The sequence below is a fragment of the Hippocampus comes genome, unplaced genomic scaffold (assembly GCF_001891065.2).
Source record: "Hippocampus comes isolate QL1 unplaced genomic scaffold, H_comes_QL1_v1.1 scaffold37, whole genome shotgun sequence".
Classification (NCBI taxonomy): Eukaryota; Metazoa; Chordata; class Actinopteri; order Syngnathiformes; family Syngnathidae; genus Hippocampus; species Hippocampus comes.
The window spans coordinates 1,671,802-1,695,164 of record NW_017805535.1 but is presented as its reverse complement, the minus strand read 5'-3'; the positions used below and the strand labels follow the sequence as shown (position 1 = coordinate 1,695,164).

The 23,363-nt window shown below is 40.9% G+C and overlaps 1 protein-coding gene and 1 long non-coding RNA gene across 2 annotated transcripts; one reads left to right on the top strand and one right to left on the bottom strand.

Annotated features, from left to right (window-relative positions):
* The first annotated feature begins 1,674 nt into the window (after positions 1-1,674).
* tango6 (transport and golgi organization 6 homolog (Drosophila)) lies at positions 1,675-19,127 on the top strand. The gene is made up of 18 exons (XM_019878166.1): positions 1,675-1,966; positions 2,583-3,241; positions 3,477-3,593; positions 3,919-4,066; positions 4,156-4,259; positions 4,439-4,601; positions 5,081-5,148; positions 6,613-6,725; positions 8,850-9,026; positions 9,102-9,228; positions 9,821-10,027; positions 11,091-11,234; positions 11,625-12,110; positions 12,678-12,735; positions 12,846-13,004; positions 15,737-15,888; positions 16,076-16,189; positions 18,717-19,127. Exons 1-18 carry the CDS (start codon positions 1,915-1,917, stop codon positions 18,891-18,893), a joined length of 3,225 nt encoding a protein of 1,074 aa, XP_019733725.1. The 5' UTR covers positions 1,675-1,914; the 3' UTR covers positions 18,894-19,127.
* On the bottom strand, positions 6,306-22,712 carry LOC109520742 (uncharacterized). Its single transcript, XR_002169231.1, has 3 exons — positions 22,701-22,712; positions 20,022-20,028; positions 6,306-6,389 (listed from the first exon to the last, which is right to left on the bottom strand). It is a non-coding gene; the product is annotated as an uncharacterized LOC109520742 (long non-coding RNA).
* Between the last annotated feature and the right edge of the window lie 651 nt (positions 22,713-23,363).

Below are 23,363 nucleotides of genomic sequence, written 5' to 3'. Positions count from 1 at the left end.
GGTCCTTCAATATACAGCAATATACAACATACCTTTGGTAGCACACATGTATATAATGTACTGTATATCTATACAGTATACTAGGTGTCAGAAAGGTTCCATGACTGGAAAGATGTCTTTCAAGGCCAAACTATGAGTTTCCCCTCTTCAATGTGGGCCAGATTACAAACCAAGCACGTCTACAAAGAGGTCCTGCGGCATTTGTTATGTTGAGTGCCTGAGAGATCGGAATTGTGGCAGGACAACTTGTGGCTACTTCACCTTGATTGTATGCCTACTCAGAATGCGCTGAGTTCACAGTCACTGTAATGGGAAAAATATGAACCCTTTAGACAAGAGACAGGACAAATGCTTTTAGAGAAATGAGAAAGACCGTTTGATTATAACCATACTGGCGACTGCAACGAAGTATCACCCCACCTACTTATGTGTCAAGCATATACAAACATGAATGGACCGTTAGCTTTCCCCTGTGGAGCAACTGACCTTTGTTAGAACACGGCAGAGTTCATATGATGCGAAAATAGAATTCATACATTCGCGTTCACTGCAAAGAAATCCTTTTCAAACGGTCTCGGAAGAATCGGGAAAGTGTTATTAGATTACAGGTGTCTCTTCGACAAAGGGGGAAATGTGTAGTTTGCATTTGTAATATCCTTTGTGGCACCGGGCTTGGATTTTTTTGTGAAGTCTCAGAATACTGAAGTGCAGTCGAGTTTTAATATTTGCCGTACTTTTCTTCTGGCAATTGATAATGCTGCTTGTATTTAATGAATGTAGAGAAAAGCCTGAGGTGTTCTCCTCCAAATATTGTATTTATCAGAGTTTGTACATAAAATATTTAAACCCATTCAATGTCTCTTTTACTAACAGACTTCATTACACAAAAGGTCACATTTACAGTAAATGCACACTTTTGTAGTTGTCTTTTCCTACAGGCTCCATAATTAAAATTAATGTTCAACAGTATTTATTGTGTCAGCCAGTGAACATGAGATGTATTGTGAGTGACTAAAAAGTTGTAACTTTTGTTCAACATGAGAGTACGAATTAAGAATTTGCATTCACACGCAAATAGACAGGTGCGTTCCCCAAAAATAGAATATCGGGGGGAAGTCCATTTATTTCAATAACTTGTTTTAAAAAGTGAAACATTTACGTTATCTTAGGTCACTACACTCAAAGTAAAATATTTCAAGCCTTTGCTTCATTTTTGATGATTATAGCAGATATACCAAAAAAAAACGTGTTTCACAAAGTTAGAATGACAAAGTTCAACATTGTATCCCAAGTTTGTCAGCTAGTTAACACAAAGCAATTGCCAAGGTTTTCCTCAGTCTTTAAATTGCCTCAATCTGGTTTAGCAGGCTTCAGAATCATGGGGAGACAATTGACTTTACGGTTGTGCAGAAAAACCACAAAACCATCAGTGACACAGTGACAAATTGCAAAAGGTCAAAAAAATCTGGATGCTCACAGAGCGCTGTTTAAGAGTACTTAGTGTTACGTAAAAGGGGAAAATACGGTTACGAAAGGTGCACGTGTGACAGGGATGACCACAGCCTTGAGAGGATTGCCAAGCAATGGCGGCCCATAAATCTGAGAGAGTGTGTGTGTGTGTGTGTGTGTGTGTGTGTGTGTGTGTGTGTGTGTGTGTGTGTGTAGAGAGAGTTTTTTGAAAGGATGATTACAATCTAATTCTATTTTCATGGCCAGACTTGCTGCTGTAGCTTCTGCATAAGTTCTTTTTTTCCCCGACAGTTCCTAAATGCAACCTTATTACCAAATCATTGTGCGTCGTGACGTATTATTTCAGCGCCAGTAACATGTTTTTAGCAATTTGGCGAACAGTTTCCTGAAACATGCTGTAAAATAAGGACTCATTCACATGTTAAACATGTATTTGAAGACAACATGATTGCGGAAATAATCTCAGCATTGAATGTGCTGACGAAGCCCCTTGCTGGTAAGTGGGTTCACAATTTATAGCGGTTTGAAGTGAAATGCCACGTAACTGGAAACATTCCAAAAACCCGTATCACCGCCAAGCTTTTTACGCACGTAACGAATGTCTATTTATTTATGTATGTGTGTCATGGTTCGTTCAATGTTTCAAATAATTGGAAACACGTTGGCCAGACATTCCCAAACAGTTGTAAGGTAGCAAAGTTTTTCTTGTCGCCATCAAATTTTTTAACATATTAAAAATTTCGACAAGAGTTTACATTGTTGGCGAACATCTTGGGAGATTGTGTGCGACCTTGAAGGAACCCTGACGAAAAAAACAACATTCGCTGGTGCTCACCTACTTGCAAACCCTCGCCCCCAAATAACACGGAACCGTTTCAGTTTGCAAATTGTGGGCTCATTGGTCGACAACGAAAACAGATTTTTAACTCCATTATTTTTTTTTTGTTGCATTTATTATTATTTTTTTTCAAGGAACAATCGTTTTAATTGTATAATGAATTGTGATCTGTGGTCATTTGTAGATCTTTATTTTGTTGATTACGTTGTCAAACAACTGCATAGCAAGGTGCATATTGTTATGTGTCACGATAATGTTGGTGTTTTGTTTGCAGAGGCGTCTGGATGTAATGCACAAACCTCAAAGGAGGAGGCGCTTCTGTTAGCACTGCGGGGGAACATAGATGTTCTCCTGGAGCAGCTACACAGTAACAACAGTCTGCAGGAGGCAAGGAGACTCAGGGAAGATGTGTTGGTTGACGCAAGCTGGTACTTAAACGACACAGAGGATGTGATTTGGAGCTTTGTCCAGGAGTGTCTGCTTCTACTGCTCAGCTTAGCACGCCACCTTTCTGCTGAACTCAAGCTTTTCCAGCAGACACCTGCTCCTTCTGCCAAATTACGCACCCCTGAGATGGCTCCCCCCTTACCACCAGATGTCCTCAGTTTCTCTCAACAGAAAACAGTTGGAACAGCCCTTCAATTTGTGGTTTCTTTTGGCCTCTGTCCATTCTTGGCTCCAGGAGTAGGTGTGCCACTAGGTCACAGGTCTGCATTTGGTGCCATGGTGGAAAAAATGGTGTCTGGTCAAACTGCTGTTGGAGCAGCACACCAGCTTCTGACAACAACAACTATGTTGTTGCGCTTGGCTGAACTGTCATCTCTTGCCACGCTGGTGTTCACCCGGCACCTGGGAGATGTGATAGCGGCACTCTGTCAGCTCGGTTATCAGCCACAGAAGTCCAAGATGACAAGCAGCACAAAGAATGTTCAGGTAGTGCTTCCTCATGTTGGTTTATTTGCTCTCGCCATTGATTGAGTTCAACTCGTGTGTCTCTGTCATGACTAATTAAGGAAATCATCATTACCCAAGGTGGCCTTCTTGAAATGACTGTTGTATTGGATCTCATGAGATTGCACAAATTGTGTGTCTGGTGGATTGTACTGTATGTTGTAAATTTTTCTGTCAAAATGCTGGCACAGGCTGAGATTTTATTTTCTCTCTTTAGGAGTTGAGTGAAGAGGAACGTAGAAACAGTCGGGACGTTCTCCAAAGTCTTCTGGTAAAAGTGTATCAGCCAGTCGTTATTAAGGAGCTCCTCATTTTACAAGGTGGAGCCAAGAAGGTATGCCTGAGTCTTGTTTAAATGAAATAGAGACTGGACGGTGGATTAGTGAGTAGTACATCAGTTTTGAGGTTAGGGTCTCAATATGTGCCCTGTGATTTGCTGGCGAGTTGTCCAGGTTGTACCCCGCCTCTTGCCCAAAATTGACTGGGATAAGTTCCAGCTCACCTGTGACCCTGATGAGAATATTATGCAGTTTAGAACATGGCTAGATGGATGAAATAAATAAAAATAAAGGGAAGAAAAATACCAATCTGCAACTATGAGGCCCAAATGCAGTCATGGGAAGGAGGCTGAATGTACCGTCTGATGTCTCCCCCATAAGTCTGGTCCATTAGGAAGCTCCAGTAGTTCCAGAAGCAGGGGAGCCCCTGGCTGGCTGAGGCGTCTTTGTGGTCAGTTACTATCTGAGCGTCTGATGCAGCCTAATGGGGTCCAGGCTGTAGTCAGAGCCATCCTGGAGGGAGGAACAGGTGGGCGAGTGGCAGATGATGAATCCCAGAAATGCCAAACAAAAATGTCTCATTGAGCTTCTTTCTTTGATACTGCTTATATCCTCTAGGTGGGTCAGACTGGAAGAAATGTGACAGTATAGCCAAGATTCTCACAGCATGCCCCCAACAGTCTGAATCAGCTGACACCTACTATAAGCAAGTCTGTTCTCAGGTCAGTTTACAGACTGTAAAAATGCCTCATATAGCACCATCATGAAACACATAAATCAATATGAATTGTAATTTAACCGTTTACATCATTTAGGGTTATTTGATCTGGAGTCTATTGTCATAGTTTCATTAATTACCCTCATCTAATTGCATGAATTTGATTGGTTTGTCTTGGTGCAGATCCTTGAGCTCTTGCATATCAAAGACAAGCTTACAGCTCAACAGTTTCAGTGTGTGGCCACAAGGGCAGCTGTCAATTTGCTGCAAGAGAAGACCAGATTTGCTCAGCCCTACTTGCTGGTTCCTGTGTTGAGTCCTCTCTACCACTGCATCACAGCTACTGGTTAGTAACAATCCAAACACGTGCAAAAGATTTTATTTTCAATAGATGAAATTTCCAAGTCTGTCATACGTAGGGCTATGGCCAGTGATGCTGTGATGTTACTAAGTAGTGCGTTATTCCAAAATGTACATGTTTTCCATTAACAATTAATCAAATATGCATTTAATCTTGAAGTAACGTAGTGGCTAAATCCAATTTAAAGCCACTCAGGGGAGTAGACATGTAAGAGTGGTTTGACATGCTTTATCGCACTTGTATTGTTTAGGCATTTCTATTTACAAATGTTCATGATTATCCAACTGTAACGAAATGCTCCAAAATGTGCTCTATCCTTTCAAAACAATAAACAAATAAGGTGGCAAACTCAAGGCGGTCAAAAAAAAATCGACACCTAACTGTCCACTTGGTGATCGACATATATGCACCTGTTTCAATTGGAAAAATGCCAATAAACAAAGTACTGCCTGATTTTTTTCCAGCTGATGTGGACTGCCAAGTTGCCGTGGAGGAATGGGAGATGACACAATGTGTGGAGGACATTAACAAGGTCAGTTCGTCTAAAAGTGTCTGCAGTGTGGCTCATAAGAATGAGATATTTTGAGTTACGATGAACTGGCTTGCACGGGTCTGCGAAATTACCAAAACTTAGTTCACCTCGCCCCTCCCCCGCCTGCGCAGATTTAGATCTTACCTTGCGCCAAACTTACAATTAGTGATGGCCAAATGAAGCCCCATGAAGCAATGAAGCTTTGCAGCCAATTGGTTTGCACATGTAGCAAAGCTTCATGGTGCATTATACTCTATGGCGCCATCAAGTGGTCCAGAAGCCCAACAGGTCAACAGTGTTAAGAATTCAATGGCTATTTGCCTAAGACAAAGATATGAATGTGCTTGTGTTAGTAATTTAGTATGTGAACAAAATACAACAAGTGCTAAGGATAATTTGTTATTCATTTTTATTTCGAAATAATAGCTTTCCCACAGTGGCTGGCTTTACACGGTTTCTTTTTTTGGACAATGTGTGGGACAAATAAAGGATATCTTATCTTATCTTATCTTATCTTATTTCACCAGCTTTAGAATATATTCTTTCACAAGGCACAGATGAAACTGGCACTCGCAGAGAAATGCGAGTGCCAGTTTATATAAATTTGGGTAGGTATGGCCCAATTTCATGGCTCTCCTTGCTCTCATGCAAGGCTCTATAATGCCTCAACATAGATGAGGTGTTATTGTTGTATAAAAGTTCCCTTGCACAGAACAGACACTTCACCTGTGAAATAACAATAGTTATTTCACAGGTGAATGTGAAATAACAATAGTTATTTCACAGGTGAAAAGCTACATTGTCACATTTATATTAATGTAGTTTTTCTCCCTTACCTTATTGGAAGAAATCAAATCAAAATGTTCCCATACAGGGGAGGATTGCCTTTTTCACGCAGGTTCCATCGCAAGCAACGGACACGGCTCGAAAAAAGATTGCACTAGTTGCACTGTTGCGCACAGGTGTAACAAGTCCAGGAGCCCGAAATCCACAAAATGTGAGATAACAGGCGATCGCCATTGCGTTTTGCAACCTATTTATACCGTAGTCTGTACTGTGTTTGCAATGCGTCGGACCACTCACAAAGCATTTATGAGATTCAGCCGGCCGGCGAGGCTTCACACGTCATCATTTCCGGGTTTTGCCGAAATGAAGCGCGCCTCGATACAAGCTTCGTGGAAACGCCCCTCCCATTACTCGACACAAGCTTCGGAGCCTCGACCCATTTCGTCCCATCACTACTTACAATAGACACAAAAATAGAGCCCTCTATAGCAACTGCTATTACTAAGCGAAACCAAGCACCGCAGTAATATAGTGTACTACTCTTTCTTTCTGTTGCATGCATAATGAGTACATATGAGTTTCTAGGGTTAAGTGTTTTTGTTTTTTGTTTTATTTTTTTATACTCCAATGTCATGCATCTCACAGTTTTTTTTTTCCCTATGGATTTCTTGTGGTCAGATTTGGGTTGTGGGCAACAGCCCTTCAAGTCCTCTTCTCAGAGCATTAGAAGAAGTTCTTCCAGTTGTCTTCACACTCTTCTGTTTCACCAAGCAGAACGTCTGCAACCTACGGTACAGTTTTTGTTTTATCAGGACTGCCATTCGCTGTTTATGCATGGTGTCTTTAAAGCTTCCCAGTTTCTCCACATTTGGGGACGATAGGTCATCTGTAAGAACTTGTCTTTGGAACCGGAGTGTCATGGCTCAAGAGCAGCTGCAGAGAAAAGACATTGCAAACTAGTTGTTGGAGAGATGCTTGTCTACATCATGACTACTGTTAAGGCACCAAACTCTCCGATTAACCCCAGTTCATGGGGACAACACAGTTTGTGTGTCCCAGTTCTTCTAATTCTCTATGTGATGTGCAATGAAAATATACAGAGGTTGAATTTGAGATTATAATTAGTGTTATAAATAAATTAACAATACATTTTTGGTTAAGTGATGTGAATTGAGGTTTTTTTCTTATTAGGAGTATTCTAAACTGTCTTTTGTGTTTATTATTCTAAAATGAAGAGACATTCAGTAGTTGTTAAAAATGTGTTTAGTTCTGAAAAGAATTTTGTTCTCCAATGAGGTTGTGATGCCCTGGCTGCATTCACACACACGTGTGTCTGGTAGTTGGTGTCCTCTTCAGTCTAGTTTGTTTAATGTTCACACTGACATTTTTATAAACAGACCAGAGGACGTAAAAGGCAATTAAAAAATCCATGACGAGATAGATCATGGATGGATGGATGGATAAATTGTAGGTGCATTCTGTGCACATTGTGTCCTTTTCATTTAGTGTTCACACTGACATTTTTATTACCGGGCCAAAGGCTAAGCAATTAAATGATGCATAAAGTCATGTCTTGGTTGCTCTGCTTTTACAATGCTCTCTGGTGGATAAAATGTGCAGTCTTTTGTATTGTATTTTAAAAAAACACCTTTGCATGCCTGATCAACCCTCATTCACAGACTGGCAGAGAGCCCGCTCTTCCGATGCATTTGCTTGTCTGTACTGTTCACTATGCGTTTTCTCTATGCTAACTGCGTTTATCACTGATCCTCTTCATTGGACGCCGCAGCGTTCACATTTGAGCTCCAGTGTTGGTTTTAATTCAACCAAGTGTGACAAGTGTTAGCGTACCGTCAATCTCATCTCTCACAATTTTCACTAAAATGAAATATGATTCTCGATCAATCTTATTGCAAGTACAGTCATACCTTAGTTTTCGACCATAATCCGTTCCAGAAGGCTGTTCGAAAACCGATTTGTTCGAAAACCGAACCACGCTCTTTTTTTAAAAAAAATCTTTATTGAACACTTCTGCTCACAATGGAACGCTACACGAGGAAGCGTCACTTCCTCGTCTAAGGAAGGCGAGAGGATTCAAGTGGTGCATTCAAGTGCGCTCAGTTTGGTTGAGAACCGATTTTCGGTCATAATCCGAGGCATAAAAAACTCAAAATTTTTGGTCGAAAACCGATTTGGTCGAGAACAGAGACGTTCGAAAACCGAGGTTTGACTGTGCTGTACATCATTGCATTTTGTGGACTTAGGTCTAAAGCTTCTCTTCACCAGTTGAATTGTGCCCGGCTGCTATAACATTCAGGAAAATGAACTGAAAGCACTCTGATGATAAACTACATGGAATCGGGGGTAGAACCCACAGTACTGAGATTCAGTGTGTGCCGAGTCTGTCTGCTTCGATTTGGTTGGTTGAGATGAGAGACAGAGGGAGGGAGCAAGGGAGGGTGAGGCCAGAAAGAAAAAGAGAGGAAGGGATTAGTGGAAGGATGAGAAAACAATCACAGTAAGGATGCTACGTGATTAGACTGACGTAATAGGTTCTTAATCTACATATTAAAGTTATCAACAAAGGACAGTTTTGCACCTAATATTTCTGAACCAAACCATCCTGTATGCATTCTTGTAGCCGCTACTGACCAATAAGAGAAGAGAGCAATGTCACATGGTTTGTTGTTTTTATATATCATTGGACAAGTGTGCACGGAGGGCGAGAAACACTCGCGCCTGTGTGTGTGTGTGTGTGTGTGTGTGTGTGTGTGTGTGTGTGTGTGTGTGTGTGTGTGTGTGTGTGTGTGTGTCTGTGTGTGCGTGTGTGTGTTGTTGTTGTGTGTGTGTGTGTGTGTGTGTGTGTGTGTGTGCGTGCGTGTGCGTGTGCGTGTGTGTGTGTGTCTGCTTCACAGAGCCCCATGTCAGGATATTTTGCTGTGGTACCTGAGCCATGCTGAGACCTCTGCCCTCCTATCGCTACTCAGGCAGCTGTCAGGTTTACAGGATCTGAAGAATGAAGTAGCAACAGGCTTCCATTTTAGCCCCGGCAGCAATGGTGGAGTCCAACTTAGCTGTAGAGTAGGCTGCAGGTGATAGATCCAGTTCTAAGGGGTGGTCTTTACAAAAGATCTCTATTATAATCTTGACCGTGGTTTGTCTCTCAGTGATGAGGATGATGCTCTGTATGAGAAGCTGACAGGCGAGCAGTGGAGGCTAGAATGTCTGACTAACCTGCTGGCTGAACTCAAAGACAGTGATGTGCCCGGAGATTTCTTCCTTGACCTGCTGCAGGTGAGAAATCCAGAGTTTGCTTTTTTTTTTTTTTTTTAACAATTCAATAGTCATTTGTTCACCTCGGTCAAGCTCTGACTGCAAATCCAGTCATCTTGTCAAAATCAGAGATAACTATAATGCACCACACAAGGCAGGAGTTGTCCCGATTCCATCCTTTAACAAGCCTCACAAGCAGAAGATCATTGGTTTTTACTGCTAATACCCTTTAGGTCACTGATGTGGAATGAACCACAGGGAAAAGGTTAGCTTACTGGTGGCAGTGATATTTCAAAAGAGGGTACAGCATGAACTGCATACACTCTGATTTGCACTGTGACCATCCTCAAATGAAGTTTATTGTTCATTATGTCCATTGCAACTTCAATATATTCCTTTATGAATGCTGGTCTGCAGTTACATACTTGTGAGTAATAAATATTGTTAATTCTGCACAATCGATATTTGACAGTCTTTTACTTCAACTAATGGGAACCAAGTAAGTGACACTACGGAGAAATGCAGCATGGAGGACTTCAAATGTTTCTCATTAACGTAGTTAATAAATACTCAATTTCCGAAATGCTTTTTGGGGGCGGTGGTGTTCCTGCAGGAGCTAACCAGCTGGACGGCAGTAGCTGGGGTAGAAGAGGAGAAGGATGGACAGCACTTGGACATATCTTCCATGACACTCTTGGAGGTGGAGCAGGAGCAACAGGGTCGGGTTGCAAGGCAAGGCCACACATTGGCTTTGCTTCAGGTGTTGGCCATAATGGTGGAGTCCCTTCAGCATACTGTGATACTGAGAAAAAACATACAGGTTTGTGACCAATGTACGTCCCAAGAGATGCATCTGGAATGCTGAACAATCAATGACAAGTTCTTCTGCTGCATTAGGACAGTGACAAATGTAATATTTCATGGTTATGTTTCATTTGTCATCACAAAGAAAGATTCATTATTTGCCCCGCAGCCTTTGTCTGTTTTAACAGTCACATGCATACATCTGTTCGTTCTTTCAGGTTCACTGTATTTAGTCGAACTCCAGATTGTCACCACAATGCTCTGTAATTTCGAGAAACGAGACGGAAGACAGGCTCACCATTCTGAGGCCATAACACGATAAAACCAATTTCAGTTACGTCAAGCAAAAGAGAGAAAGCTGGCCTACAACTATAGCGACTTTTAAAGCATTCAAGAATCCCTTACAATTGAAGTGCCCCTATCCATTCATGAACAAAACACCAAGATTCAATTTATTCCTCCGTTAAATTGGCGGGCAAAATATCTGTGTATGTTGGCATTTGTAGTATGATCTTCATGAGCAATTTAGACAGCAATTCAAGGTTGTTGCTGTTGGTGTTTTTTTTTTTTTTTTAATGGGGAATACACACACACACACAAACACTCACGGCTCTAGGGAAAAAAATATTTTGTTCTTATTTGGCTCGGGCTAGGAGTCAGATAATGAAAGCAGGCAATGTTGAGTCATACTATTGGAAAAAAAATTGCTCAGTGGTTGTTGATAAATTGAAGCAGATTAAGGGAAGGGGCATTACAGTTTCGATAATGTATTTGATAAGCAGAGTAAATATTTGTTTGGTTTGAAATGTAGGGCGAACACGTTGCCTGACAGATTAAGACATGACTCTCGTACATTAGCATTACATCGTTGGATAAACTTATTTCTGGCACGCTAACCTCTGGATAGTGTTATACTGGTTGAAGGTTCTCAGATAAAATCTCATTTTTCTTCCCACAAGCATTTGGTACTTCTTAGCTGTTGTAAAGTAGTGATTGCTGTTTTATTTTCCACAACGCTGTACTTAATAGTCTGCGTTTGTCCAAAGACAATGTTTGATGTCATTCTGTCTTCTCCGCAGGTGATCGACTTCATAGATTCTCTGCTTCAGAGGGCATGCATCGTTCTGGATAAGGCAAATGGTGTTCTCATTGAAAACCCGATCGAAAACCAAACACTGAGTATGGCGATGGGCCTGGTGGCAACTCTGCTTTCTGAACCCCAGGTACTCCCTTCTGAGACACATATACTGTAGTCACTCAAATGAAAAACAATCTTGTCAAACATATGATTCTTGAATACACTGTGGTTGTAGAGTCATCATTATTTGGGTCATGACTTTTACAATTGTACCACGATGGATCTGAACAGTCAAAATGACATTGACCCGCAGCAACTATTAGAATGTTTGCATCTGACATACAATATCTGTATCGATAATAAGAAATGATGACATATTGCATGTTAGTGATCTTTTTCCCCTCTGCTTTAATTTTATCCCTCACGCTCACCAGATACAATCGACTGCTTCCCTTAATGAGGCAGCTCTTGATCATTCCAGTCATGAAATAGCATATCAAGAAATGTTTCACTTGTACTTCAATGTTATCCACAGCTTTCCCCTGACGTCTACTCTTCTATGTCAAGACTGCTCCGGCCGCTAGCGACTCTTTCTCAGCAACATCCAGAGGTGTTCATCCAGGAGCTGGCCTCAAATTTAAGAGCAGTCATTGCTACCCATGGTGCCTACCACCTCACTTCCAGCGCTTTCTCAGGCTCCAAAGACAGCAACCTACCACCCAAGAGCGACACTCTGCCTTCAAAGAAAAGAAGCGAGATTGAAACAAAGACACCACAGACTTGTCCCCCGTCACCTCTATCCGTCACGAACAAGCTTAAACAATCCCATATCAAAGAGCCAACGTCCTCTGAGGACTCTGTGGCAGGTGAAACGTCACATTCCTCTCAGGCCTTTTCTGATTGGCTGCTTGAGGCGTGTCACCCCGATGTTCCAACCAGAGCATTTGCCCTGAGGAAATTGACCCAAATGGTGCAATCCAGAGACCAAGAAATTGTACAAGCCCAGGAGAAAGTCCTGATTGTAAGTTGTGTGTTGTTGATTTTTTTCCCCCCATTTAGTCAGTGCGATGGACGCACGTCCATTTTTAAGAAGAGGTGCAGGTGCGGTAACATGTGTGTTGGGTGCTGCGGGTTTCAACAGCCTCTTCTGGTGCAATTGTATGTCTGTGTGTTTAATGAATGTACACTTGAGCTCGCTCCTCTAGGGGCAACATCGGTGATACCGAGGGACTTGTTAGTTGCCTTACGCATGTAAGGAATAACAACTACTTCAATATTCTCTTTTATCGACGTGCCCTCACTCTCACATTGGACAGCCATTAACCATCTGTCTGGACAGCCCAACCTCCCAATATTGATTTTTATTGTGTTTGTGTCATTTTATGAATGTTTTTCCATATCGTAACGCAAGGTTATCTTTATTCCTGGGGGTGAGTTTTAAATTATTCCCTTTGTAGTCTTGGTGTTCTTTCCCAGTTTGGGTCCTCTTTGATTTGTATGTCTGTCTTGCTTAAAATACGACTGTGTACATCATCTTCCAGTGTTCAGTATGTGGCGATTAATAAAGCATTCCATTTGTTTTCCCTAGCTCTTTCTTGAAAACCTGGATCATGAGGACTCCTTCGTCTACCTGTCAGCCATTCAAGGTAATGTCATTTTTGTTTGTTTGTGAATAACATATAGCGTTATAATTGTGGGAGAACTCTTTGAGTGTCTTTAATTCCTGATGCAAAGACATCATGTTTACTATCTTTAGGACTTGCTTCATTGGCTGATTTCTATCCTGAGAGAATTCTGGAAAGGCTCCTAAAAGATTTTCAACAAGGTTCCTCACTCTCAACATCCAACAAGGACCACTCTTTGGAATTTCGACTTAAAATGGGAGAAGTCCTAATGAGGGCAAGCAGGGCTATGGGTGGGTATCATCACCTCATTATCCATTTTGTGTATCGCTGCTTCACAGTTGCTGATATATTGTCATCACTTTCTCAATATGTTCCTAAGGGACTTCTGAAATTCAGTCTCAAATGGACAAACATAGTTGTCAAATAATATTTGAAACAAAGATGTGCAACATAGTTGCGTTGGCAATACACCTTCATCCATAACCTTAATCCATAAAGCTACCTGAACATGAAGGATCAACAAGAGCGCCTGCAATTCAACGCTGATAGAAAGCTGATGCATGAAATGCGCAAGATGATTTCAGAATATATAAACAGCCTCTAAGTGTTGAAGAACACATTGTGTTGACGGCACCATTAAATGTTACTTTTGCTAGTTTGGGGAATCTCACTGCATTCACTCTCCATTTATTTTCATCCTCCACCAAAATGTGCTCTCTTCCCGTTTCCTACTTTTTCAAACCATTTAGGATCCCATTCATGCAGTAAACCACTTTCAGGCCTGAGTTTATTGTGCCCTATGCAGGTTGTTGGCAAGTACTGTAGTTGCAGGAATTATGCTGTTGATGCTTCACTATGTTCCCACCATAATGCAGTGTGAATTTGAACATTGGCGAACAATGCGATTTCATCACTGAGCTTGTGGAGGTTTTCTCTGGGTACTCCAGAACATGCATGTTAGGTTAATTGGCTGTGAATGTGAACGTTAATGGTTGTGTATACTCTACGTGGCCTGTAATTGGCTGGCGAGTGGCGAGCAATCTCTAGTGCAGGGGTGTCAAACTCATTTATGGCGCGGGCCACATTTTAGTTACCGTTTCACTTGGAGGGCCGTTATGACTGAAACCATATAAAGAAGTAAAGAATAAGTGTTGATTCAACTATTAAGTTACTATCATGAAGGGGTTGGTAACAAGAAAATGGTGAGAATATATCTGTTATTTATTACATGTGAGAATTTAAAATTTTGTTCGACATTTTAGAAAAGATCGTGGAAGTTGACATGTTTGAGCTGCTTTCGTGGGCCACATAAAATGATGTGACGGGCCAAATCTGGCCCCCGGGCCTTGAGTTTGTCACCTGTGCACTAGTGTAACACACATTTCCTCTGTAAAGTCAGCGGAAATACTGTAAAGGCGCCTGCTCAACTGTGAGCCTCATGAGGCTGCGTGGATTATTAATTATGCTTAATGAAACATCCAAATTCCTGGTAAAATGACATTTTCTGGATCCATTTTTTTCCCTGTGCAGAATCATGTAATGTTTCCAATAAATGTTGGTGCAGAGGCATATTTTATTCATTTTACGCGTAGAAGACATTCGCCACAAAACCCATGACTAAAATCTCTTTTGAACTCCCCTTCCTTTTGTTGGTTTTATCTGCCAGAATCCCATTGCTGTTTCCCTGAGAGAGATTTTTTTATTTTTTCCCTTAAGGTTGGCTGGAAGTTTCAGTGTGTCCTTTACAAACATGACTCATACTAGATGTGGACTTGGATAACAACTCATCAGTGAGCTGTTTATCTTTCCCAATGGAGTCAATGGAATTGTAATTTACAGAATGCACTCAACAGATCTCAGCACCATAAGCCAATCGGCAGCTCTCCCTTTTGAGTCGCCATTGCTCTCACTTTTTGCAAGACTGTCAGTGCATCAACAATCACAGCTTGTTAAAGGGGGTGAGAGTTATAGCTAGTGCACGTAATACAGCCTGAAATCATTCTTTGGTCGATAGAGAGCGGTGTTTCTTCACCAGGGTGGTGACAGTAAAGGTTGTTTTTTATTTTTTTAAGGCTTTTTTGGCTGTGAAGTTATTTGATGTTGGCCGTCTCTCGCCAGTGGTCTTGGCTTTCTGTTTGCTTTGGCAGTTTATGGGGGTAAGATCTTGGCTAGTATCTCAAAATAACAATGTAAGAATTATTTGGTGATCCACTGGTTGGGAATGGGAATAAGGATTTATCGTACTTCTCCACCATGCATCGTTGTGCAACCTAGAGGAAAATGTTAAAAGTACAAATAATTGGGACAAATAATTGAATTTTTTTTTTTTTTTTGCTGCATCTTGATGCAGACGTAAGTAACAATAATTGGAATAATATCATCGCGTCTAAAGCAAAATCAGTTGTTTTTTTTTTTTTTATGCAATACAAGTTTATGATATTGTCATATTGACTTGATAGCAAGTACCCGGTACATTAGGGGATGAACAACTTTATATTTATTGTAGTCGACGTTAAGGTAATGATAGTTGAGTCAACTTCGAATAATCTCTAATGTCATGGATTTTTTTTTTCAGTGGTCACCTCAAAACAAAAGCTCGCTCGCTCACTCTCCCCATCGTCCTCAGTCATCGAATCACCTTCAGACTCTCACTCTCAACTTTCATTGCCTCGCAGACAGCTGGAAATTGTAAAACTACAAAAGTATTGTCAGATCCCGATTACCTAAAGGACTCTTGGGAAAGTTCTGGCCAACTTTCTGTTTAAAGGGTTAAAACTCCCATCGTCCCTCGCCTACCCTAACGCAGTCACCGGAGGGAACGGGAATTTTCCTAAGCCGGCGTTAGATAGACTTGTCTGAGTTTCTCACTACCTCGGTTTTAAGAAGTCAGTCCTGTTTTAAGCCCTCTCCACCATTATTGAGTACTCTTAATACAAATAATACACCTCAGCTAACAGCAGTTGTGGTAAGCAACATGTTCAATTGAACCACCTTCTCATCTTCTTCCCTTGTTCTCCTGCAGGGGAGTTGGCGCCAAACCTCGGTCGTCCCCTAATTTCGGTGTTCCTGAGAGGAACCAGAGACTCTGACCAAAGCGTCCGTGCCAGCAGTCTCTCTAACCTGGGAGAACTGTGCCAGAGACTGGACTATGCACTCGGTCCGCTGGCTCAAGAGGTAAAGTTGAAACAAATGGCAGTACTGTACCTTTATGAAAACAGATGGAAATCATTAAACATGATTGCAAATGCTTCTATGGTGACAGGATGCATACTTCTGATATTCCTGTTTCCATCATGAAACAGTTTTGACACCGGAGAACGATTGTTGCAAATGTTCATCGTCTCACTTGTGTGTTGTTCAGCTGAGCTCCTGTCTCACTGCTCTGATAAGGACAGAGAAGGAGGCAGAGGTGAGGAGAGCTGCCGTCCATGTTATCACCTTGCTGCTCCGGGGCCTCAGTGACAAAACCACCCAGGTACAAACATACACAGCCATTTACGTAATGCATACAATGTTGCATTCCCCCAAATAAAATATTCCTCAAACTTGCAACTTTCAATTTACAGTGGATTATTATGGGACTGCAAAGCAAGCGTAGTGGTACTGCATTTGAAACAAGCAACTCGGGCTGTCACAAACAAATCTTTTTGGAATTGATTATCCTATCGACTATGAATTGTGATTGCTTGGGGAATCTTCCCACCCTGTGTCATATACGCACATCCGTGTGCGTCGGCACGCTTCTTTTTTGTTTCAGCTGCTGCTTCTTTGTACTCGGCAGACTATCATTCAGTGTCTCGGTTGCGCTCAAAACACTCCAAATTTCCTCGTACGTGCTTGAAATTGTAGCACGCATCTAACGGCATAATGTAGCCTCCGTCTACAGCATTTATAGGAGGCATCTTCATATTGATATTGATCTATCACGATATATATTGCTATTGAATTATTGACCAATTGTACAAAAAATGTTCCATTGTCCTCCATAATTATTGGCACCCCCTGGTTAAGATGGTTTCATAGCCTGAAAATCAATTCAATTTTTATTGCAGAAGCATACTCTCATAATGAAAATTGTAGACATGATTCACCAGAGACAAAATCAAGCTCCTCCCATGGCCATCTCAGTCAAGTCACAAAAGGCTCCATTGACTGTATTGTCACTTTTCAAAATAATTTGGGAAACACCATACCAACACATTCTCTAAACCAGTGTTTTTCAAACCCTGTGCAGCGGTCTGCAAAACATGCAGCAAAGCTTAAACTGTAAGCAAATTTTCCGATGGAAAAATATGGATGGACTAAATGGAAGCTGGACTACCTCAAGCGAGACATTCAGCAGAAAAGTCATTTGAATGATGTTGGAATTATATAAAGACTCAAAATGGGAAAAGGGATTGGTACAATATTGCGGGAGAGCGCAAACGACCGGGAGAAAAAGAACCGGCTGTCACATAGAAACAAATCCGACCCTGAGCAAGTTAAAGTTTTGATTGACTATATTTTACTTGCCATTAAAACGAATGCACCAAATATTGCATTGATGTTGATTTGATTCCTATTCAATGTGTGATAATATTGCGTTAATTTTCAATGTTAAAAAAATATATAGATATTATAGTAACAATATAACACTCGACTGTTAAAATAAGCTTTTTTCACATTTTCGGGTAGTGGTGTGCCGCGGGATTTTTTCAATGAAAGAAATGTGCCTTGGCTCGAAAAAGATTGAAAAACACTGCTCTAAACACTTTGTTATCACAAGTGCTTTGTGGAATTCATTTAATCGTGAGAGCAATTTGTTCAAGGTGTGCGCCGTGTCCTTGAGCTCACTTTACAACTGTTTTGACTTGATCCACACAGGTGCAGTTACCTATGGAAACAACAGACATAGTTATGTAAATAATCAAATTTCCTGCATCCGTGTTATTATGTTTGACAGACACACCAAAATATTAAAATCACACACCGTACTTGCGCATATTTGGAGGTCGTTATGTAGCGACTTGGATGTTATAGGGAGGATTTTCCCGCTGGTTGGACTATTGCTGTTAGCACTCTGAAATCACTGCACCAGCCACTCTTTTATTAGATGCACCTTCTCACATCAATGCGAGCGACGGTGCCCTCGAACTGAACATTTTTGACTTTGATGCCGTGTGACGGTGTGGCGAGCACCCAACTTGCAATGCAACGCGACACAGCGTTCAATTCTCAAACCCTCATAGAACATCGACGTTATCATAGTTAATGAAAACAAAGTAACAAACTAAAAAAAAAAAATGTTCGAGAGTGCATTAAAAAAAATTACTCAAACTACATTTTACGTTTCTAAAACTAAAATAAATATGTCTGTTGCATCTTTGTCAATACATTTCCTGGAGGAACTTTCAGGGTTTATTTTAAAAGTATTTATTTTGGTGATACATTTCAGTGATACATTCACACCTATGGTCAATTGAGTCTTCTTTACTGGAGTTGTCAGTCAACCAATCATTTACATTTTGCACAGGAAATGTGGGAGGAGGCCAGAGTATTTAGAGAAAACGCAGGCATGCTCAGAGAGAACATGAAAACTGCACCCAGAACCTCATAATTGTGAGCCAGTCGTGCAAACTATTCCTCTAGGCTGCCCTCAATGACTTAAGCAGTATTATTGATTCTTTTATTATTCAATCGCTGCTAGGTACTCATTAAAACCTTGACCTCCCCCGCTACCAAAACAGAAATGTGATGAGCGGTTCAGGTGTGGCTGTGGTTCTGATCTTAGACCAGGCTCTGTCATTAGTGAACAGCAGCTGCGGTGCACCAGCTGTACGGGGTTTAATGATACCCGGTGACATGAGAACAGAAACACATCACAAAGGTTAGGCCAGGTGGTGACGCTCGTGTGGAGGGTGAAGGGTCATGTCAGGATTATCTCATTGTCCGAAAAGGATTGGAGCTGGCTTCAAAGTCACTTCACCAATGTAACTTCCATCACTTCTCTCCGTGTCCATCAGGTCCTCAGTGACGTTTTGTTGGACCTGTACCGAGCTCTAAAGTGGGTGCTTCGATCTGACTCGGATGAGGTCGCCGTGCTTCACGCCCAGCTGGCTCTGGAGGAGCTCGATGACGTGATGCGAAGCCTCATCTTCCCCAAACCAAAGTTGGAGAAGAAGATAGTTGTCCTCCCCTAAAAGTTAGATTTTTTTTACAGTATTACTTTTTTCTTTACTTCTAGCACGATGTTTCACTCCATGTGACATAGTCTTGGCCGCAACCCTACAGAATCACAGTGCATCACATTGCATTTTTTTAATAAGGACGAGTGGATCGACAATGTCAGTATATTCAGTTGTGGTCTAACATATAGATCCTGTAAAGTTTTACTAATCATGTCTCAGCCTGAAGAAGGAGTCCATAGGTTTTGTTACCATGTATGACTTAATTATCCTTTTAGGAATTATGTGTTATTTGAAATGAGGGGTTGAAAAATTGCTGCAAACTTCGAATTTTCCATATTCCATATTACAGTGAAACTCCTCTACAACGAAACCTACATGGGCGAAAATACCCTCTAGTGTGAAAAAAATCATGCATTAGCACCATTCCTGCCCCCCCCCCCCCCTTTCCCCCCCCCCCCCTTTACAACGAAAAAAACTCCTGTTGCGTTATACGAAATCTTTTTCTCTGCTCTTGCCTCTGACGAGATTCACTACAACGAAGTCTAATCCAACAGCGACCTCTACTGCTTCGTTCGGAAACGGCAACAGCAACCACCACACTGATTTACACATGCGCAGTCTTGGAAGTACAGTATTTGTTATTGTTAGTTTCAGACGCAGCAAGAACGTTGCATTGCTAAAATGGCTACAGAACAGACCTTTGGATGTCAAGCAGCTAAGACAAGAAGAGCTCTGACGCTGGAAGAGAGGGTAAAAGTGATCAAAATGAAAGACTTTCTACACTGACTATATGAAGTGTCAAATAAGTGTATGCTCATACTTATGCACTATTGGAATAAAAATAAAGCGGACACATACGTTTGTGTGTGTGTGTGTGTGTGTGTGTACACATACGCTTGTGTGTGTGTGTGTGTGTGTTTACATCTGAGATCAAATTTGCTACAGTGAAAAACCCCCAGTTGTGAAAAATTTCTTGCTGCAAACATGATTTCGTTGTAAAGGAGTTTCACTCTAATGGCTTTCACGGGAATGAATGAGATATTTATAACATTTCAGGTTAGTCAACATAAACGTTGGGGGAAACCGTGTTGTAGCAGAAATCTTGGCTGCGAGAGTTTAACACTCTCCAAAATCATTTACCGGTAAGCTATAATATAAAAAAAAAAAAAACAATATTAGTGCTCACTTGAGAAGTGGGTGGGCTCAAGCAAAATGTGCTCTGTCCCTAGTTGTCCAACACATTTAGATGCAAATGCCATGAAATAAAAGTTGGACTTCTGAACTTGTCTCGGGTTCTTCTTTTGATCTGAAACTCAAATGTCTTCAGTATACTGTATCCAATACTTTGAGGCGACTTTATATAGGAAACGACTTTGCTGTTCCAATTCTTTTGGACGTGACTTTATACATACTGTTTTAGATTACCTGATTGTGCTCATGTGTGACAAATTAAAATATTCATTATGTTAATGTGTTACTCATTTTAAAAACTAAAAATAAATCAGCAAAAGTTCCGTGAGTTATCCTTATTTAACATGGAAAATGCCAATCTGGATTGAATACATTTCCATGGAACGCTTCTAGATACGTACCAGAAATGGCCCACCCCACTTGACATGAAGGAGTAAGAGAGAGAATTGATCTGCTTATCCCGCTTTGAGTGGTGTCAACCACGCGTGTGCGTGGAATAACTCAATTCCCTTTATGCACATTTGAAATGAATTAACATCAGTACCATATGCTAGCCTGTGAAAAACATGTACTGTATCATGTTTGTCATTTTTAAAAAACGTTTACGTTCGTGGAGCATTCCACATTTCGAACATCCAATTAACGTAAACCTTTTAAAAAAAAATGACCAAGATGGACATACGTGTTCATCACAGGACAGCGCAGATATTTTAATTGGCCATTTTTGTTCTCCAACAGGATCAGAGTAAGGGAATTTGTCTGAAAATGCAGTGTAAGTAATCTGGTAGAAATGTCCTTTGGAGTATTGTCATACAAAGCTGTACATTTATACTGAATTGGAAGGTGGGGGTGGTGGCTCTAAATAAACACGCCCAAATGGCTTTTAGGGTTTGAACAGGGACCGACTCATGAGGCATTCCATCTTTTGTCCTTCATCCCTCTCATCCATCCACCTCGGTGTACGAAGCCTCCCCTCTCCCCGCTCAGAGGGCAAACATGGCAGACTTCAGCCTGGTTTCCATGGAGACATACGGAATCGAGGTATTGCAGTGGCATGAGGCACTTTACAAATGCAGCCTCACTGAACCAGCATCTTAATCAAAGCTGTGTTTATTCTGGGGTCGTATATATTGTTCTGTGGGGACTTCAAAGTGGAATGAGTCACTTGGTTTGGTGCTTTCCAGACCCAAATCTCTGAATATATGATGTTGACAAAAGTATGGAGACACCTCATCACTTTAAATTAATTGTCAGAAATTTTCGAGCATTTTGACTTTTTGAAGACCCGTAGGATATTGTGACCCATATGATTATATACACACCAATTAAACCATCGTAGAAAGGGTTCTGTCAGTCGTCATCTGCACCTGTGGGTAAAAAACAAAAAAACAAAAAAGGACGTTTCGCTTCTCTCACAGAAGCTTCGTCAGCGGTAGACAACCCTGAAGTCTCCGTGAAGACTCCGGGAAATTGCTCTGCGCTAAAAAGCTGAGCGTGGCCTATTTGAGGACTGGGTGGGGATGGTTAGTCACGCCCCTATGGTGAAGAGGCCCATTGATTTCTAAATTCCCTATCGTTGGGTCTTGATTAGGCCTATTGTTTGGGCTAGGGCTGAATAGCTACTTTCAGTTAGCCTGATCAGCATGTCTATGTCTCTTGGTGGTCAACAAGTTATTGTAAATAGGAGACAGATTAAATCTGATACCTCCTTCACGGTTCAGAGAGGGTGAAAATTTTTTAACAAAAATCGCTTAAAAAATTTTCACTTTGAACTTTCAAATGGAACTTTCCTGTACGACTGAGAGCCTCCACAAGCAATTCAACCATATAAAATAATAGTCTCTCCTTTCACCAGGAACAAATGAAGACAGATTTTGCCTTTTTTTAATTCTTATATAATCAGCAATAGAGGTGGGTTTCACAAAATGCAGCCTGCTAACGAGGTTGATTTCATATTTAAAGTTGTGCATCGCTGCCATCTACTGGTGGTTGTGCATCACTAATGTAGTTTCTGTCAAAATGTGTGTAATCACTTGTAAATATTCGCAACGAGCTGATGACTATCGGGGACTGTATCAATTTCAAGCGGGGGTATCAAACCTTTTTCCTTTGTGGACTCTGTCCAGAAAACGGAAGGTTGCAAGGGTCATTAAAAAATTATTCTAACTTTCATCAGCCAATGAGTAAAGTAATTCTGTTTTGTTTTAGATTAATTATTTGTAAATCCTGCTACATTACGGATTTCTGTCAAAGGTATAAAATAAAGAGTTTAGGATAATTTTTTTTAGGGATTTTGTCACTTTATTCCATTAGAAGAGTGCTGCCCCTGTACTGAGCAACAGTTGAATCACTATTATTAAATTTAGAAGCAAAACATGAGCATTTTATATCGCAAGTAATGCTGTCTAAAACGGCATCTGGGCCGTAGTTTGGACACCCCTGATTTAACACTGATGACCGATATTTTTTTCAATGAGATTTATTATTACAAATGAAAAATATAGTGAATAACTTGACATTACCTCGTTAGGAACTCTGCCCATGCCATCTTTACACAGGCCCCCAGATCATCTTCACTTTTTGCTTATTATTGATATTGAGCAAGATGATTGACAGCATTTAATACACCGTTGTCAAACTCAAGCCCCGAGGGCCAGAACCAGCCTACGGCATCATTTTATGTGGCATCGGCAAATCATGTCTCAACTTCTTGTTTGTTGCAAATAGTCTTCATTTTTTGATATGAGATGTTGCTTTTTTTTTTTTTGTTACCAATTCCCCCTTTAAAATAAATTGAGAAATAGTTGAACAAACAACTTACTGGCTTCTAATTTTAAAACGAGTTACCCATCAATTTGTTGTGTATATGTGATAAGGCAACCGTTTTTATGCGGGTTCACAGTCATAATGCCCTTCGGGGGAAACCAGAACTACAATGTGGCCTGCAACAAAAATGAGTTTACCACCCCGGAGTTAAAAGCGTACCGGCTTAAGTATCACTCTACCCTTGAAAAATCAACACACACCTTCACTGCAAAAACAAAAAATTTTTACATCTTGAGGACTTGTGTAATAGAAAATGGCTGGGTATATCCCTAAATAGTATTTTATCACTTTTTGTGTCATAATTACAGATAAAAGATTTCTCAAAAATGTCACCTTAATTCAATTGTTGACAAGTCTATGAATCATTTTGATCTTAGCTGAATGACTTTTAGCAGGAGGAATCAACGATCCAGTTTCCTACACAAGTGCCTATTTTTTTACTTACTCCGGTTTATTGTTTTGACT

Bases quoted from the DNA above. Each gene is read 5' to 3' on its own strand.
- tango6 (XM_019878166.1), top strand. From the start codon at position 1,915: ATGATTGCGGAAATAATCTCAGCATTGAATGTGCTGACGAAGCCCCTT. The intron at 3,594-3,918 runs GTATGCCTGAGT...CTCCCCCATAAG, and splicing joins TACAAGGTGGAGCCAAGAAG to TCTGGTCCATTAGGAAGCTC. The intron at 16,190-18,716 runs GTACAAACATAC...CGTGTCCATCAG, and splicing joins TCAGTGACAAAACCACCCAG to GTCCTCAGTGACGTTTTGTT.